General features: G+C 42.8%; 1 protein-coding gene across 2 annotated transcripts in view; it reads right to left on the reverse strand.

Moving 5' to 3' along the window:
* Window positions 1–17347, reverse strand: part of NAV3 (neuron navigator 3) — a 363931-nt gene that overhangs the window by 290436 nt on the left and 56148 nt on the right. For both annotated transcript variants that reach the window (XM_054988337.1, XM_054988336.1), the window contains exons 2-3: window positions 3987–4104; window positions 3312–3364 (exon numbers count right to left, since the gene is read on the reverse strand). In XM_054988337.1, the coding sequence (XP_054844312.1) occupies window positions 3312–3364; window positions 3987–4104 (171 nt within the window). The remainder of the gene's footprint in view (window positions 1–3311; window positions 3365–3986; window positions 4105–17347) is intronic.

A 17347-nucleotide genomic window follows, 5' to 3' on the forward strand; every position in this document is an offset into this window, starting at 1 on the left:
ACTGCATCCTGTGCTACATCATGAACCACAGCAGCTGCCTACGGGATACACAAGGGACTTCAGTGGGTAAGGAAGTGAGAGATCTGTTCCATAAACACTTACCATTCATGGTTCATGGTATGTCTTTTCAGTGTAGAAGATTGATACCAAGATTCTCAGTCTAAAAGCCTTAGAACCAGAACAGGAGACTTATGGCACAATCCTAAACAGAGCTACACCCTTGGGATCACTACCTTTAGGACTGCACTGCCAGAATGATACAGGAGAGCATAGACATACTATGGCCATTGGAAGCCTGGTGGAATAAAAGGGACACAGTTACCCCAGTTACAAATGCACAGAAAGGGCATCGTATGGTTTTGCTCTGTATGTCAAAAGGCATTGAGTGCAATGAAAAAACTAAGGAAGAATAAATTCTGTCACTGATAGAAATACCAGGCCAAACAGCATTGAGGACATACAGCCTCCTTACCCCATGAAATGTCAAAAGCAGCCAGTGATGCAGCCAAAAGAGAATATATTATGGTAATGGGTGACTTCAATTATCCTTATACTGACGGGGTCTATTCAGGGAATTTAAATGCTTAGATAAAATGTACTTTTTAGGGAGTGGATCCAACTGGCTTTTCTGCTTTTGAAAAACAAAGAACGGTCTCCCCTGACCACCCAAAAAAGGCTGTGTTATTGCTGGGTGATCATGGGATGAGTTTGTACAAAAGCCATGTGAAATGGGATACATTTCCCATGGGAGATGGGAAATGGGCTGTAGAAAAGAAGAGATTGCAGTGAGACTGAATTAAAAAGCTGGCTGGCTCCGACTCTAGGTCAGAAAGAGTACAAATAGGTCTAAGAATTGGCCTACATGCTGGACCTATTCAAGGGACTGAAGGACTCTATTATAGGTGCACTATTCCAGAAGGCAGGCCTGAGGCTCGTGGTGCCCCATTCAAATAGACAACTGAGCAAGCAGCAGTCTCAATGGGGAGCTGAGCATTGGGCCCAACAACAGCAAATAGCTGCCACTTGCTTCCTGCCCTCACCAGAGCACAAAAAGGAAGGCTACTATTGAAGGCTCAGTCAGGCACAGAGTGACAGAGCAGCCATTCCACTCTTCACCTGTGGCTGTGCTCAAGGGTACCCACGCCTGATTCCTACCAACACGCTAAGTAGTAACATCTAGGAAGCTATGAAAAGCAAGAAGGCTTCCTTAAAAATGGAGAACGCTTACCCAAGTGACACAAATAACAAATGCTAGTAAATGAGAGGAATCTGAAGAACAGATTGTTAAATCCATCAAAACAAACCATCATTTATTATTCCATCTCTAGATTCCTCTGTGATATGGAATGTTATATGTTGGTGGACTGCAACAAATTACAGGGCAGGGGGACAAACATTTTTGGGAAATAGGACTGCCAGTGCTGGTAACTGGTGGGTGGTTTAGGGGTAGGGACATGCAAATAGGTGTGGCGCCAATGCTACAATGTCACCTCTGGCGTGAACCTAGGACTGAAAACATTACATATATACAACTCTCTAAGATCTCGCCAAAACTCTGTGGTTTTACCATGATACCGTATTCAATGCTGCTAGGAAGAGGTTTTTTTCCAGCATCCCCACAGAAATGTGTGCACTTCCTTGTGTTTTCCTGGGTTTGTTCCACTATTTCTCAAATCTACTTTGCTGCAAATGTTTTGGAAAGAACACAATAAATCCTGGATGGCTGCCATGCGAGTGGGAAAGTTCAGATTTTCATGCCCACATAGCAATCTTTTCCCCTGACCCTGTGCCCATGGTGGCTATTAACAGCAACACCAGCAGCAGCAGAAGCAGCAGCATATGCCACTCTTCTGGAGAGACCAGTGCCACATTGAGAGCTGTGAACAAAATCAGTATTATTATTATCCCCACGATACATCTGGGGAGCTGGGGCTGAGGAACAGCTTACCCAAAGACACTTGCAGAGCTCACGGCAGTAGTGGGAGTCGGACCAGCAGAGTACTGGCTCATAGCCTAGCCACTTAACCACTATGCTAGAACAGCTCTCTTTCCCCCATTATTGGAGATCTTTTTAAAAAAAAAAAGAATTCTGCAATTGAATATTGTTCTATCTATATAACATTATACCAATGTATGTACCTGTTCTCAAATTCCCACATTTCATTTTTTTTAAAAAATGAGTAAGTCTCCAGCCTCTTTTTCTTGCAGAAATATAAAGAGAAAGGCCTCTCTCCTCATGGAAAGGGGACAGAGGGGTTTCTTTTTGTTTGTTTTTTAATGAAAGCTGTGAATTTAGAGAACCTGATATACACATTGTTATACTGATATTCAATTGCCAATTTAAAGAAAACGGAAACAGCTTCTATGGCCCAGGGGAAGGAGGAGGTTTGACTGTTGTCAGTAGCAGGGAAACTACTGAGATACTTGCCATGTGGAAGCCCTGTTGCCTTGTGCTGTATTGGCAGCTGCAGCAGCAAGGGGGGAAACAGACAACCCTGTCCCTGTGGGGAAACCACTTATGATTTGTCCCAAAGTATCTAGCAGAATTTTAATCAAAATGTGGTTGACATTTACTGATGCAGTATGATTTTGCCACTATGCAATTAGATACGCCCTGTATGGCTACACAAGCATCATTAAAATAACTAGGAAGTAAATTAACTGAGAGGACTGGGTTACTTCAAGTGTCATTTCCACAACATACTGTGATATATTCTTTTCATGTAACCACAGGGACTGCTAATCAATAAAGGCTAAAAACTATATTACATCTTACCTCTGGATGTTAGACTGATTGCCTTGGAAATATACTGGGTTCCCCCCCCCCCCCCCGGTGCTTGCTGTTTATAGTTTAGTCTGTTCCAGCAGAAGTAATACATGCTGCCTTCAGAGCAACTTGTGAAACTCAGAGTCATGCTATTTAACTGGACTTCACTGCAGACAAGCAGCAAAGCTATTTATATTCATTAAAATTTGGCAAGTCCCTTCTTTCAATCAGTAGTACAGACACAAAGACTCCACTTAGAACTGGTTCTGCTGTTTGCTGTCTTTAAAGCAGCTTTGGAATGAAATTATCTGAATAATCTGAAGGCTACAGAGGGATTGTTATAGAGTACATTAAGAATTAGTCCATTGGCGGTGGTGCCTCGTAAAATCCTCTGAACTAATTTCTGTATCATGAGATATAGCCTTTGCAATAACCAGAACCAGGCAAAACACAGTACAAACTAATCAGAAGGAAGAACCAACAGGACATACGACATGAATGTGAAGCTATGACATCATAACACAAACACAGAATGGACTCTTACCATTTGAGACTGGCTTCGGGGACAGCCATTGATATCTTCAACCTTTTCATTTGCTGAAGGAAAACAGTCAGGGGTAGAAACGTCAGAGCAAACAACAAGCACCATAAAATAGGAAGCCCAGAAGTCCACAACTGTTTTGAACAGACACTGAACTTCTCTTGAAGCAGGCTGTAACCCTGTCAGGAACAACCTCTCTTAGTAGCCGCAGTCCCCTTCCCATGCACAAATCAAGAAAGGGGGAAGTGCTGAGGAGGTGGCTACTCCTTCTCTAGCCCCTACCAAATGACTGCTGACATGAAATCTTCCACAATTGTCTTTGTGGGATCAGGATACAGTTTCAAGGCATCTCTGAAAGTATAAGCTACTCCAACTAATAAAATGCACACATTGGAGACATATGTCTTAATGAAGCTTTTATTTCAGACGATGCCAAGTGTGTGAAACACAGTCCTGGCATTAAACAAACGGCAAAGCAGACACTTATCCCACCCAAGCATTTGCCTTTTTTTTTTGCCTTTAGAAAAAAGGAAAGAAAATATACCTCTGGAGGGCTTAAGGGGCCAAACTTGGGCATACTAGTGCCCTTCTCTCATTGAAATAGGATCCCCTTTGATTGTGTTTTTTCTTTCCAAGCAAGAAGTCAGCTCATGCCATTTCCCAGAGCACAGGTCTTACCAATAATCTGGATGATTTCTGCTAGCAGAACTCCATCTGCAATGTCCTGTTGCAAATCCTTGATCAGCCGCTTGTGGCCAGATTTTGCTAGATAGTGATTAGCCCAGTCAGTATAAATCTGCAAAGGAGAGGGAGAGGGAGAATTGGGGAGAGAAGAGAGACAATAAAAATTCTTAAAACAAATGTTGGCTTACAGATGAGCAGAGCTCTGGAGCACATTCCACTTTAAGGAGTCAGAGCAAAGAATAAAACTTTTAACATTTTCTTTTTTTACAAAAATCTGTCTCTGTGCCATTTTTTTATTTCAACCTTGGATGAATCATTTGATTGCACAATGAGGCATCACAGTCACTGTGACCAAGCAAAAGCCCCTTAAGGCCTGCCAAAGAACCTTCTATCAAAAAATCACCTCCATTTCCTGTATCCTTCTGTAGTTCCGGTATAAATGAATGTACTGGCATAGCACATGACATGATGGCAAACCCTATGAACAGCAACACAAAGTGCATTTCCTACAAGCATGCTATGATAAACGAAGCTTTTGCTGACCAACTCGCATGCATGCATAGAGCATTTAGGCATTTATTAAAACCACTTTTATGTCACTTTCTACCCATACAGGGTTCCCAAGGCTGCAAGCATCAAAACATTAAAACAACATTTAAAGTATATATAAAATAATAAAACATATAAACAAACATAACACCGAAATGAGGAAGAAAGTCCAATAACAGATATTGGGGGTATGCAAAAAAAATTTTTTTTAAGTCTTCACTCCCTGGCAGAAGACAACAATAGAGGGAGTCAGGTGAATTTCCCGGGGGAGGGATTTCTAAAGTTTTGGCACCATGATGGAGAAAGCTCTTTCTAAGGCTGTCACCCATCTAGCCTCAGGTGGCATGATGTCTGAAGTGGGGCTTCCAGAGATGACTGGAGTAGACAGGTAGGTTCATATGGGAGAAGGCAATCCTTAAGGTACACTGGTCCCAAGCTGTACAGGGCTTTAAAGGTTAATACCAGCACTTTGAATTGGACCAGAAACAAATGGGAGCCAGTGTACATGGAATACGACTGGAAAGATATGGTCCCTATGAGCCACTCTAATCAACATTCTGGCCACTGCATTCTGTACCAACTGCAGCTGCAAGACAATCTTCAAATGCAGCTATGACAGACCCCTCTCCCCCACTGCACAGTATATTTTCCTGCCAAAATTCAGTTTGCCTGCTTTTGCTGAGCAACCCCAAATAGCATATTAATCTTTTTGGTCTGAAAGTCAGTTTGTTCCACCCTGTCAGTCAGATATAATTTTGACTTTTTACCCCAGCCCAGGAACTTGATGGGGAGAAGCAAGAGCCCTCTTCTTTTTTGTTGGAAATGGCACTGGAGACTGTATAACATTCAAAATGAAATAATAACTTTATTTAACAGGCAGGGATTGAATAAGTGTAGTCAGGGAACAATTTTGTTGGTAGTACAGAATACACTTTGATTAGCAGGCAAAATAGTTTCCTTGTAGCTTAGTTTCTTACACTCTTGGTTGTTAGTAGTGAGAGGTGCTTTACTTAATACTTTAGTGACAGCAACATTATTTCTTCACAGAGTTTCCTCTGACAGCTCAGGTTTCCTGGAGTTAGTTTAAAACTGTTTTCCTTTCGCAATAGACCTGGGGGGTCCTCCATAGAGCCAACCCCCCTTTAGAAACCAGGCAGGAATTAATCTTCTTCTCCTAAGAAGATACAATCCTTCTTCTTTTAGCTTGAAACCTACTACTCAATCACTCTCAGTTCTATGGTGTCTGTGTCAAGCAGGCTTCAGCTTCTGCTGACACTTATGCTAAGAATTCTTAAACAGAATTCTTCTTCAGGACAGCAATGTTACAGTTAAGGCAAAAGATTCCTCTTTCCTCACTCCAGAGGGGATCCTGTCTGACCTTCTCTGTCAGACTCACTCACAAACTCCCTCTGAACAATCCTGTCAGAAACCAACTGTCAGTCCTTCATCTGGGTTCTAACTTCTAACTGAACAATCAAAGAGGAGGAAGCAGCCTGTCACTCAAGTTCTCCATTCCAAGCAAGAATGAACTCTTCCCTTCCCAGCTCTCTTATTGTTGCACATAGGAAACCTGCTTTCAAGTGCAGTCCATCACAGCAACATGTAGAGTGCATTGCAGTAATCTAATCTAAATGTTTCTAGGACATGCACAACAGTGGCAAGATCTTTTTCACTCAAGAAGGGCCACAGCTGGTTTACCAGCTGAAGCTAGTGAAGGGCAATCCTAGCCACTGCTGCTACCTGTTTATTGAGCCAGAAGCCTCGGTCCAGGAGCACCTCCAAGCTATGAATTTGTTCCTTTAGGGGATGTGCAACCCCCTTCCAGAACGGGAGATATCATACCTTCTCCCTACCAGTAGCATCTTGATTTTGTTGAGACTGTGTTTCAGTTTGTTAGCCCTCATCCATTCCAAAACTGCCTCCAGGCACCTGTTCACAGCCTCCCTGGGATCTGCTGGAAACACAAGACAGAGCTGGTGGCAATTCAGCACAAATCTATAAACAAGATTGGGGGGGGGGGGCAGGGACAAGAGAGAACCTTGAGGCCCCCAAGAGGCCAAGGGACAGGGTTGCAGTCTCCCAATACCAAACTCTGACAACTACCTTCAAGGTAGGACTGAAACTACCACAGAACAGTGCCTTCAAGTCCCAACCTCAAATGGCAGTCCAGAAGGATACCATGATAAATGGTATCAAAAGCCAGGAGAATTAAGAGGTTCAATTTTCCTGCCCATTTCCCGGTGCATGTCTTCCACCAGGATGTCCAAGCATGTTTCAGCCCCATAACCAGGCCTGAAGCTATATTGGAACAATTCACTTCATCTGTGAAGTTGCCCAGCTACCACTCATTCAATCACCTTATGCAAGAATCGTATATTTGAGACAGAATGGTAGTTAGTCAACATTCCTGGATCCATAGTCGTTTTTTTTTAAAGGGAAAAAACACACCACTGTCCATTTCAAGGCAGATGCCCTCTTAAGGCAGTATTTATTGTCTTCTGGACTCAGTCTGCCTAGGAACATTCCTTCATGGTGGTTCCCTGTGTATACAAACCAGCAACACAGAACATACACAGATACACACAAACACACATGTATATAATGCATGGTCCAAGGTCAGTCAGAGGGCTTCCTTAGTAGATTTGGATTTCAACCTGGGTCTCCCAAACACTAGTCTGACACACTAACCACCACATCACACTGGCTGTCAGTGCATGTTCCTGGAAAGGAACTTTTGATTAATCCCTGCTCCATCTGCAAGAATAATATTCTAGCTGTGGATCACTTCACAACTGCACCAATTCTACAATGGAATGACTAGAAAGTGATCAAGGACTGAAATCCATAGTTCAAACATTACATAAGTGGCATCCAGTTTTCAGAATAAATAACATTTAAATATGTTCTATATGAATTCATTGAAGCCTTAAGTTGATTGAAAAATGAGTTTAATTAGTACAGGCCAGCACGGCTCTCTCATTATTCCTGGAATGGAAGGCCAGGTTTATCACTCTCAATACAAACTGTTCATGCAAGCTGGTAATTTTTGTGGAATCTTCAAACAAACTTGGGAATTTATGAGTTTATTGGAAGTACCATGATACAAATTTTAAAGCAACTGAAAATGGCATACTAAGGAGGGAATTTATAGTGTATGTGTATGTATGTATGTGTATGTCTGGTAAATGAGCCATTGGGTTTGCCATTTGCAACCCTGTTGGTGACAATGTTTCTAGTTCAGTTTATGCCATGAATCACACAACTGCTTGTTGTGGTGAGACAGTTTCATTTGCCCTGTCACCTATGTTTAAATGTGCTGAAAGGTTTGCACAGGGCTGGGAAATGGGAAACTAACATATACAGGGAAGTCATATTGTGGAAATTGTGGAAATATGCAGTGTTGACATCTAGTAGAAATTAAAGATGTTAACAGTGGAAGAAAGTTGGCAGCTTGGGCAGAAGATAGACTGGAGATGACTTTTAGCAACAAGGTGGAAACTCTGAACCAGCGAATGTGAAAAAATAGCTATAGCTCCTAAAATACATTTGCAGAATGTACAAAAGACAAATACAGGAAGCAAATGTGTTCTTGGCCACTCGTGCTTGCCTGAATCAGTTCTCTGCCACATATTGTGCTATTCCTAACGCAGGTCGGGAACTATTCATACAGACAACAAATATATAAAAGTGATTTTTAAAAATTATTAACAGTAACTAGTAAAAATTCAAAAATGAAACAAGCAAGCAAAACTACATTAAAATGCTTGAGCAACTGAAAAGGATTTTACTCTGCATTCAGACTTTTTTGAGATTGCTGGCCAGGACTACTTGAACAGCTAGTTCCAAAGAGAAAATGTAGCAGTCCAGTAGGGCACCCATAAGAACCCCTTCACTGAGGGGTAGCCTACATGTTTTGCATGCCAGTAGTCCCAGCTTCAATCCCTGGCATGTCTAGTTAAAGGAACGAGGCAGCAGGTGTCAGTACAGAGTACAGACCCTTCTCTGCCTCTGAAAAGCTGTCAAAGCAGATAATACTGACTGGAGTTGCCAATGTGTTGTTTGACTCAGTATAAGGCAGTATTTAACTTCTTTATAAATAGAGTTGCCACCTCTGGGCTGGGAAATTACTGGATGTTTTGGGGGAGGATCCGGGAAAGGGTGAGGTTGAGGAGGGGAGGGATCTCAGCCATTGAGTCCAGTTCACCCTCCAGAGCAGCATTTACTCCAGGCAAACTGATCTCTGTAGTTTGGAGAGCAGTTGAAATTCCAGGGAATCTCCAGGCTTTACTTGAAGGTTGGCAACCCTATTTGTAAAGCAGTATATAACTTCTTTAGAGCTCCAGGGTAAGATGCCACTATATGTTCTTCTGGGTGCAACCCAGGGATCTCTTTATTGGCTTAGCAGAGGCATGGTGGATGTGGCAAAAACAATTAATATCTAAAACTACTGTCACTGAACTCATTGCTTAACTTTAAATGCCATGATGGTCTAGCTTGTTTGCTTCTTTCACTTTATTGCTGCAAGTCATGTTCTTTTTAAAGTGTTTGTAATGTTAATAAGCACCTGCTTAAAGTTCCCCATGTCTCTTAGGCATTCTTCTAATATTTTACTGATGACTCTCATTCTCTGCTATTTGCATTCCAGATGTGGGATAAAGCTTCATCTGCATTTTCCATCATGGTCTTCTATCTTCTATTCTAGACTACAACAGCTGATAATTATCTGATGCTTTTAAGCAACACCGTTTTATATTTCACTTTCCATTTATAACGTAGGAAGCAACAGGGCAAAACCAAAGGGGAAACATGGCTCTGTACATTCTCCTAAAGAGCTTTTCGATTAGCATGTTTTGAAAGACATTCCTTGCGAGCCAGCATATAAATAAATTTACTGTTCACTCCCATATCCAGCATGCAAATGATGATGCTGATAAGAGAATTAAAAATAGCCATTTATTTGAGCCGTCTCTATTTTGTCATTACCAGTTTTTGAAAGCATGTGGATGATTTATTACAGTGATCCTTACAGGAAGAATCAGGCCTCAAACCTTGTTGACTGGATCAGTTTCCCTTATTCAAGTGTTTATCTTGACAATTCAAGTCCACTAACAGTCTATTCATGTCAATGGGTTTAGAGGGTCTTCTTAACCTTGTTTAGGATTTCACTGTGAATGACACTTCTAAAGAAAACCAGTATTAGTCACTGCTGGTCACCATCCTCACAGTCTCATCACTTTGCTAATGTTTTTCTGCATCTGAACTCCCGACTTACTCACTTCCTTGAAAGTTTCCTCTGCTGCTGTTTATAAAACAACATTCAACCACAAATCATTTACAGCCAGTACAGCCAGCCTGCATTATCTGAATCTTATCAGACCAATCTCAAGATGACAGTGTAAATGAATAAATTCTGCCTCTGTGTGGTCCCACAGTATGTGAGAAGTAGAGTTGAACTGCTTGCAAAATGAAACACGAGCTACAATGGAGCAATCTGAGCAGGGATGTCACTTCTTCCTGGTATTATATTTTCCAGCATTCTTGAACTGCTTGTCATTTTATTTTAGAAGAGCAAAGGGAATTATACTATCTGTGCTGCCCAAATATAGATGCAAATTTTTCACACAGCTATAAGGTGCACAACTGCCCAAAATCTGAAACATCACCATTTTAAAAAGAAAACTTTGATATAAAAACATTAAAAAAGAGATTTTGAAATGATTCAGGTTATGCACAGATTATGTAAAAAAGCAAATTGCAAGCACGTGAGCTATGCCAGGATGGATATAACCCATTAATTTCATGTTCAAATCTGAATCTGTACATTAGCATCTTTTGTTGGTATTTCACTAGTGCAAAAAGACAGATGATAAATGAAGAAAAATAACACAAATACCTGTATCATTAAGTGTTGACCATTTTGGTGTTAGGATTGTTTAGAATGATGATTTCCTCTGAGAGACAGAAGAGCTAATGTGGTGATCAGAATGTCAGACTACGACTTGGGACACCCAAGTTCAAATCCTGACTCTGCCATAGAAGGTCAGTTGTAAACTTGAACCAGTCACACAGTCTCAGATTAGTTTACCTCACAGAGTTTTATTGAGTATGAAATGAAAGCGAGGGCAGAGAGAACTTCCTGGAAAGGGAATTTATCATTTTGGTGCATGACCAAGAAGGCCCTTGTCAGGTTCTGCCATAGGCACCACCCTGTGAGGAGCCAACATGCCTGACTTCAGCCTTAAAGGACCTTCAGGGAATATGCAGGATCCCGCTCTGTGGAAGGAGGGGAGGTATACCTCACCCTCACACCCTCTCAGTCCACCCGCAGGTCCCTTCAACCTGACATAGTCCCGGCTGTTTTCCACAACAGCTGTCTCTATCCAGTTGTCGATCTTACTCTTTCCCTTTCCCTTCCTCTTCATCTTCATCTTCTTTTCTTCACCTCCTCCTCTCCGCTCCTCTCTCATGCTCTCCACTACACTCCTACACAACCCACCACACCCTGTGGGTGAACTTCCCTTATATCCTTTTCCTCATTCCTAGCTCCACATGCTAGCCACACCCCTCGTTTGCCCTCTAGCCCTGGCCTTGGCTGCCTCAAGCAGCTGCACCTGGGGTAGCTAGTCTAGCTGCTTTGGGCAGCTACAGCAGTGTTCTCTTGGCTGGTTGCCAAGCCTCCTCTGCTCCGAGCTTCAGGCCCCTGGGCAGCTACAGCTGTGCTCTCTTGGCTGGCTGCCAAGCCTCCCCTACTCAGAGCTTCCAGCAGCCTCACCTGGTTCCTATTATTCTCTTCCTCCCTGTTTGCAGGTTGGGGCGTGGCCCTGTTTTGCTTCTGTTGCCTTTCCTCCCCTCCCAGTAAGGTTGCTCTCCAGCTAGCTAATAGATGGCTGTCCCTATCTCTTGTGCCTTCTCCCTCTGCCCTGGTCCCCTCCTAGCTGTCCTTACTCCCCCTGTCGGTGCACTTAACCTCCCACTGGAGGGTGGGGCTAGCTGGCTTCCACCTGCCCCACCTGACCCTCTGGGGCTTGGGAGCTGCTCCGCCCTCCTGTGGCTAGGGTGCTTCTTTCCCCTCTTCTATTGTTGGTCTGCGCTGGCTCTGGGTGTCCATTGGGGTGTCTGGGTAGTTGTCCCCCAACTGTCTCCCATCCCCTCTTCCTGGTAAGTCCAGGGGCTGATCCTCAGACTCTGGACAGCCCTTTCTCAGGTTTCCACACTTGTAGCTTCAGACAGCAAGGGAATCCAAAGAGGCAGGGTTGTCAGCTCCCCTTACCTTGAAAATGGGGGGTGGGAGTAGTGTGTGAGTGGAAGGCATTGATCTGTGTTTCTTGCACTTGTGTGCTCCAAGGGTCTCTGATGACATCACTTCAGGTGTGAAAATGGAAGTGACAGTATCTCTTTGGGGCCAAATCATCCCCAAACATAGTATTTTTGCTGTTTGTGGCCGATTTGGCCCAGCTGAGACCTCATAGCTTCTGTTTTTATACCACAATTGACATCATCAGGGCATCCAGAGCACATGTGTGCCATTTCACTGTGTGCTCTGGGCTCCCAGTCTGCCACCAGCCAGGTGAGTGGGGCCAGGGTGTAAACGTTGAGGATGGGGAATCCCCCACCCCCACTAAGGGGCTGGCCTGTCTACAAAGCAAGTCCCCTGAAGCTAACCACAGTAGTCAGATAGGTTCATATGAGAGTAGGAGGTTCTTATTGTTAACAACTTTTGGGGCCCCAATACGGAGAAATGTTGCGTGTAAATGAAAATAAATAAATATTTAAGATTTCCAATATATGTTTATATGTATGAGACACTGAAAGCCTACAAGGTTCCAATATGGATCAAGGCCATGTGGGAAGTCAAGCTATAGACAAGGCTCAACTTGGTTCTTACGGATTTTCATTGGCTTTTATTAGACTCCCTTGCAAGGGAATAACACTTGACCTGGTGGCACCACCACGGTTTATACTCCAGTTCAATTTTTTTAAAAAAAATCTAGCAGCTGTTGTACTGACTTGTGGACAGTGTTCCAATAGATAAAAACCCACAGTAACCCCTGGCAGATGATTACCAGCTGCAGTTCTGTAAGTTAAGTCAAAAGCAGTGTAATAAATAAATATTGTAAAGTATACGTGTCGCCCTTTATAACCCTGCCCAGATATATATTTAGTTGTCTATCAGGAAGATGCATACATAGATTCATATTTTTAAGAGTAACTAGACAGCATAGAGGATTGTCAATCAAACCCAACAACAGTAGCAAAAGAACCACCCTTCATTTTCTGATTTGTAAAACTGTGACCACTTTTTGGCTAATGTGAGGAAAGTTTTCTAGGCAAACTAGTTTATTGGGCCGTTACTGCACTGTGCCAACAGCCTACAGCCAAATAAAAGTTCTAGCCAACTTCCAGAGCTACATGAATATGAGAAAGTTTTTAATTTTCCACAGCAAGCAAAGACTGGACACTCTTTCCAGTCGCTAACTTTGGCAGTCAGTGAGAGATTCAGCAGATCTGGCTGCCAAGCATGTACCAACTTTTGGCTGCTAGTGTTCTGACCCTTCCACAACCCTTGAAATTACATTCACAAGAGAGCCAAGAGAGCGGGTCTCCCCTCCCCAAGCTATAGTAAAGTCTCACAGCTGCCCTTTGCACTCTTCCACCTTATTTATGAAACAGACCTGCCAAATCACATTTGGACAGAATGTGTTAAGTGCTACTTCGATGATAAACATTTCAAATCCCTTTTTATCACACGTGACTACTGCATTTTATATCATGAAGAAATTTTTAGTTCTCTCCTTTTTTGTAGTATAGAATGACTTATTAGTCAGTTCTCTCTCTCTCTCTCTCTCTCTCTCTCTCACACACACACACACACACACACACACACTTAAGCTTCCTGTTTTGATGCTATCAAAATATCCAGGTAAGGAGAGCTCCTGGGCTATCTTTACCTGGATAGTCCAGGAGATCCTGATCTCATCAGATCTCAGAAACTAAGAAGGGTCTGCCTTGGTGAGTAACTGGATGGAAGTCCTCCAATGAAGACCAGAGTTGTAGAGGCAAGCAATGGCAAACCACCTTTGTTAGCCCCTTGCCACGAAACCCTACCAGGGGCAGCCCACGCATTGGCTGCCCCTTTGCTTGCCATTCGCAGCCATTGGGGGATGCTGGCAGGGTTGTCAGGGGAACAGCAAGGCATGTGCTTTCTGCTGCTGCCTTGCTGCACCTTGCGCTTGACCATGGCATAGCTCTCTCATGAAGGCCCTTAGGGAGCAAATGAGCCACATTACAGGCACGCAGCCATTGATGTCATGACAGGCCTCAGGATTGTGCTAATATCATTGAGCCAAAGGGATCTGAACATATCACAAAATGACTGCATACTTAACAGTGAGATCATATTGTGAAGTGATGATGATGATGATGATGATGATGATGATGATGATGATGATGATGATGATGATGATTCTTTATTACAGCACTTAGCCAGTACATTTACCATAGAAATTTATTGTGAAGTGGCTATTACCTTCAGGTAGTGTTGCCACGTCCCCCGCTGTCAGTCTATGGAGAACAGGATACGTTGGAGCTGACTCCCCCCTTGCAGCAAGAAATCCAAGCTCTATTAAGTCAAGGGGTTTTTTTTTAATGAGAAATCATAACTACAGCATATATATGTCCATAAGTTACACAGAAGCAATAAAAGCGTCTGGCTGTACACAGAACCCTTGTTGAGAATGACGTATGGAATGCCTGCTACAAAGTTTCAGTCGCTCACTGTAAGCCCCCACCCTTGGTGCCCGACCAGCTGGGCATAGTCAGTGGGAGAGTAGGAAGGAGCTGTCCCAAGGCTGCTGTGGTGAGCCATCTTAGATAAGAGTGCAGTCTTCCCAGGAGCTGGACAGCCTATGTGAAAAACTACACACACACACACAGAAGATGATTGCAAAGTTCACAAAGATGGAGGGACTGTGGGTAACAGACCTGACACCCGCAGTCCAAACCAGGGGATGGGTGGGGGGTCTCAGGGGTGGTGTGTGTGGGAGAAACTTACCCAAAATGGCCAATTTTAAGCAAAATACCCTCATGTGGGGCTCGTCCCTTTGTTGTTGTGCCAAGAATAATGTCATTCTTAGCGCGACAACGAAGGCTCCTGAGCGCACTCTGGAACTCCCATTCCTGTTCCCCGCTGGCCAGGTACGATGCGGCAGGGGTCAGGGACTGGGAGCAGGGGATTCCCTAACAGCTGGAATCTTGAAATGTACAACCAGAGTGAACAACATTCAATTGCTGAAAACTGCAAGTTTTAAATTGTTTACCACCTAGAATTAAAAACTTTTGCTAGAATGGAATTCTGGCTAAATAATAATAAAAAAACCTACCTCCACCAACACTGAAAATGCACTACAATTAATACACTTGAACAGGGAACTCTCTTTTATATATAATTTCCTTTACCATTAAATACAGGTTAAAACTGCCAGTAGGCACAATTACTCAGAGAAAGTATCAATTATATTCATCATATACAAATATCTGTATGGGCATCCATGGAAACAGGAAGATAGTTGGACTGCAGTGGTGCATTATAAGCATTGGTGGGTTTTTGGATTTATAGCTGCTGTTTTAGAATTAAAATATATGCACACAATCAGCTGATTTATTAAGCACTAACTACCCCCACCCCCAACACATGGGTAAGAAAATGAAGTCATTGTGGTTGTTTGCTTCTCACCGTTCCTTAACATTTCCAATAACTTTTGACAGGTGTTTAGCTGACCACATGATCCAAGTCATGTATATAAACAATAAAACTGCTATGATCTCCATCTGACAACTAACTTGATGGCTGGAATTTGACACATGGTGTTTGAGGCTTCCAGGTCATTCGTACCTTGTAAAAACATGCATCAATTGACCCCTCTGTTCAGCTTCTCAGGAGAAACAAGGGCTGTGTTCTTTTGTATGCTGCTAATCTCACAGCCATAACATGGCACAGATTGCAGTAGCTGCAGAATGCCACAGGAAGGAGCCAGATAGTCAGGCTGAAACAGCAACAACCAGGATGCTGACAGCTGACGTTTCCCAGCCCTATGTTACCACATTTAATGACTGCTAAGGCAGTGACACATCACACAACTGTTAATTGTGGCGTTGAGTGTCAGAAATAATAAAACAGTGACACTAACTGTCAAAATGATCCCTAACAGAGGCAAGCCGTCGTCATTTTAAAAAACAATACCATGTACTGGTTTTAGACCTTAATCCAGATACAGCAGTCCCTTTCAACAATGACTAAAGAGGGGTGCAATAAAAAAGACTCTTCACACTCATATGTACATTTATTTGCACATTCACACTTTGAGAACTGCATTGTGGTGGATGACTTCTGGAAACTGCTGATTGTACACTGGATCTCAAATTATTAAATAAAATGAAAGGGGGAAAACAAGTGCATTTTACTCTATCACATACACTAATGCTGCTCTTAATTTCTATCTTAGATTCTAGGAGAATGGTACTTCATTAGACTGTTTGCTAATCTATTGTCTTTCAAAACTGCATTTATCCTTTCCTTTTTTCAAGGAGACCAAGGGGATGCATACGGTTCCCCTGTCCCCATTTTATTCACACAATCATCCCATGAGATAGGTTGTGAGAAAGTGTGACCAGTCAGGACCCCCCAGCGAGCTCCACAGCAGTATGGGAATCTGAACCCAGATCTCCCACATCCTAGTCCAAGAATTTTTTTTAGTTTGAATTTCAAATTTAAATAAACCGTAAGAGAAAATTCCCTCACTTAAGACAATTGCGCACATTCCAGACTTTAATTATCCATATCAGGGCTTTTTTTCAGGGGGAACGCGGGGGAACGGAGTTCCGGAACCTTTTGAAAATGGTCACATGGCTGGTGGCCCCGCCCCCTGATCTCCAGACAGAGGGGAGTTGAGATTGACCTCCATCTAAACTCCCCTCTGTCTGGAGATCAGGGGGCGGGGCCACCAGCCATGTGATCATGGAGAGCCAGTTTGGTGTAGTGGTTAAGAGCACGGGACTCTAATCTGGAGAGCCGGGTTTGATTCCCCACTCCTCCACAAAGCCAGCTGGGTGACCTTGGGCGAGTTACAGTTCTCTTGAGCTCTCTTAGCCCCACCCACCTCACAGGGTGATTGTTGTGGGGTAATAATAACACTTTGTAAACCGCTCTGAGTGGGCATTAAGTTGTCCTGAAGGGCGGTATATAAATCGAATGTTATTAATGTTATTATTTCTCCGAGGGCAACCCTCTGAGTTCCACCACCTCTTTTCCCAGAAAAAAAGCCCTGATCCATATTATAACATTCTACGTTTTTCCAGTTTTGTGGAATTGACAGTGCTCAGGAGGGCCTCCTCATTTATAGTTTTTAGCAGCTTTTCTTTTTCCAGAGGGCTTTTTGTTAAGGGTTGTATTTGGTGTGCTGATGAGTTTGATCATTTCGACTATGGAATTTTAAATAGATCATTAGTAACTGTCATTTTAGTTGGGCCTCTGCTTATCTGTATGATATCTCATAGTATGTACACTTCTCATGAATAATTCATGAGATATTCTTTAATTAATATATATGACTGCAAGACTTAAACTGATGGGCAGGCTTTGAATGACTGACAAGATAAAGTGCAATAAGATAGCACGGATTACAAACTGTCACAATATTGTTTCATTAAGATGATGGACTTTTCTGTATCAGAAATTATCACACTATAATTGATGAAGTAACAGTTTGTCCTGCTGGACTGGGCAACGGTCATTCAAAACCTCCTTCTAT

Source organism: Eublepharis macularius, chromosome 9, assembly GCF_028583425.1.
Source record: "Eublepharis macularius isolate TG4126 chromosome 9, MPM_Emac_v1.0, whole genome shotgun sequence".
Taxonomy (NCBI): domain Eukaryota; kingdom Metazoa; phylum Chordata; class Lepidosauria; order Squamata; family Eublepharidae; genus Eublepharis; species Eublepharis macularius.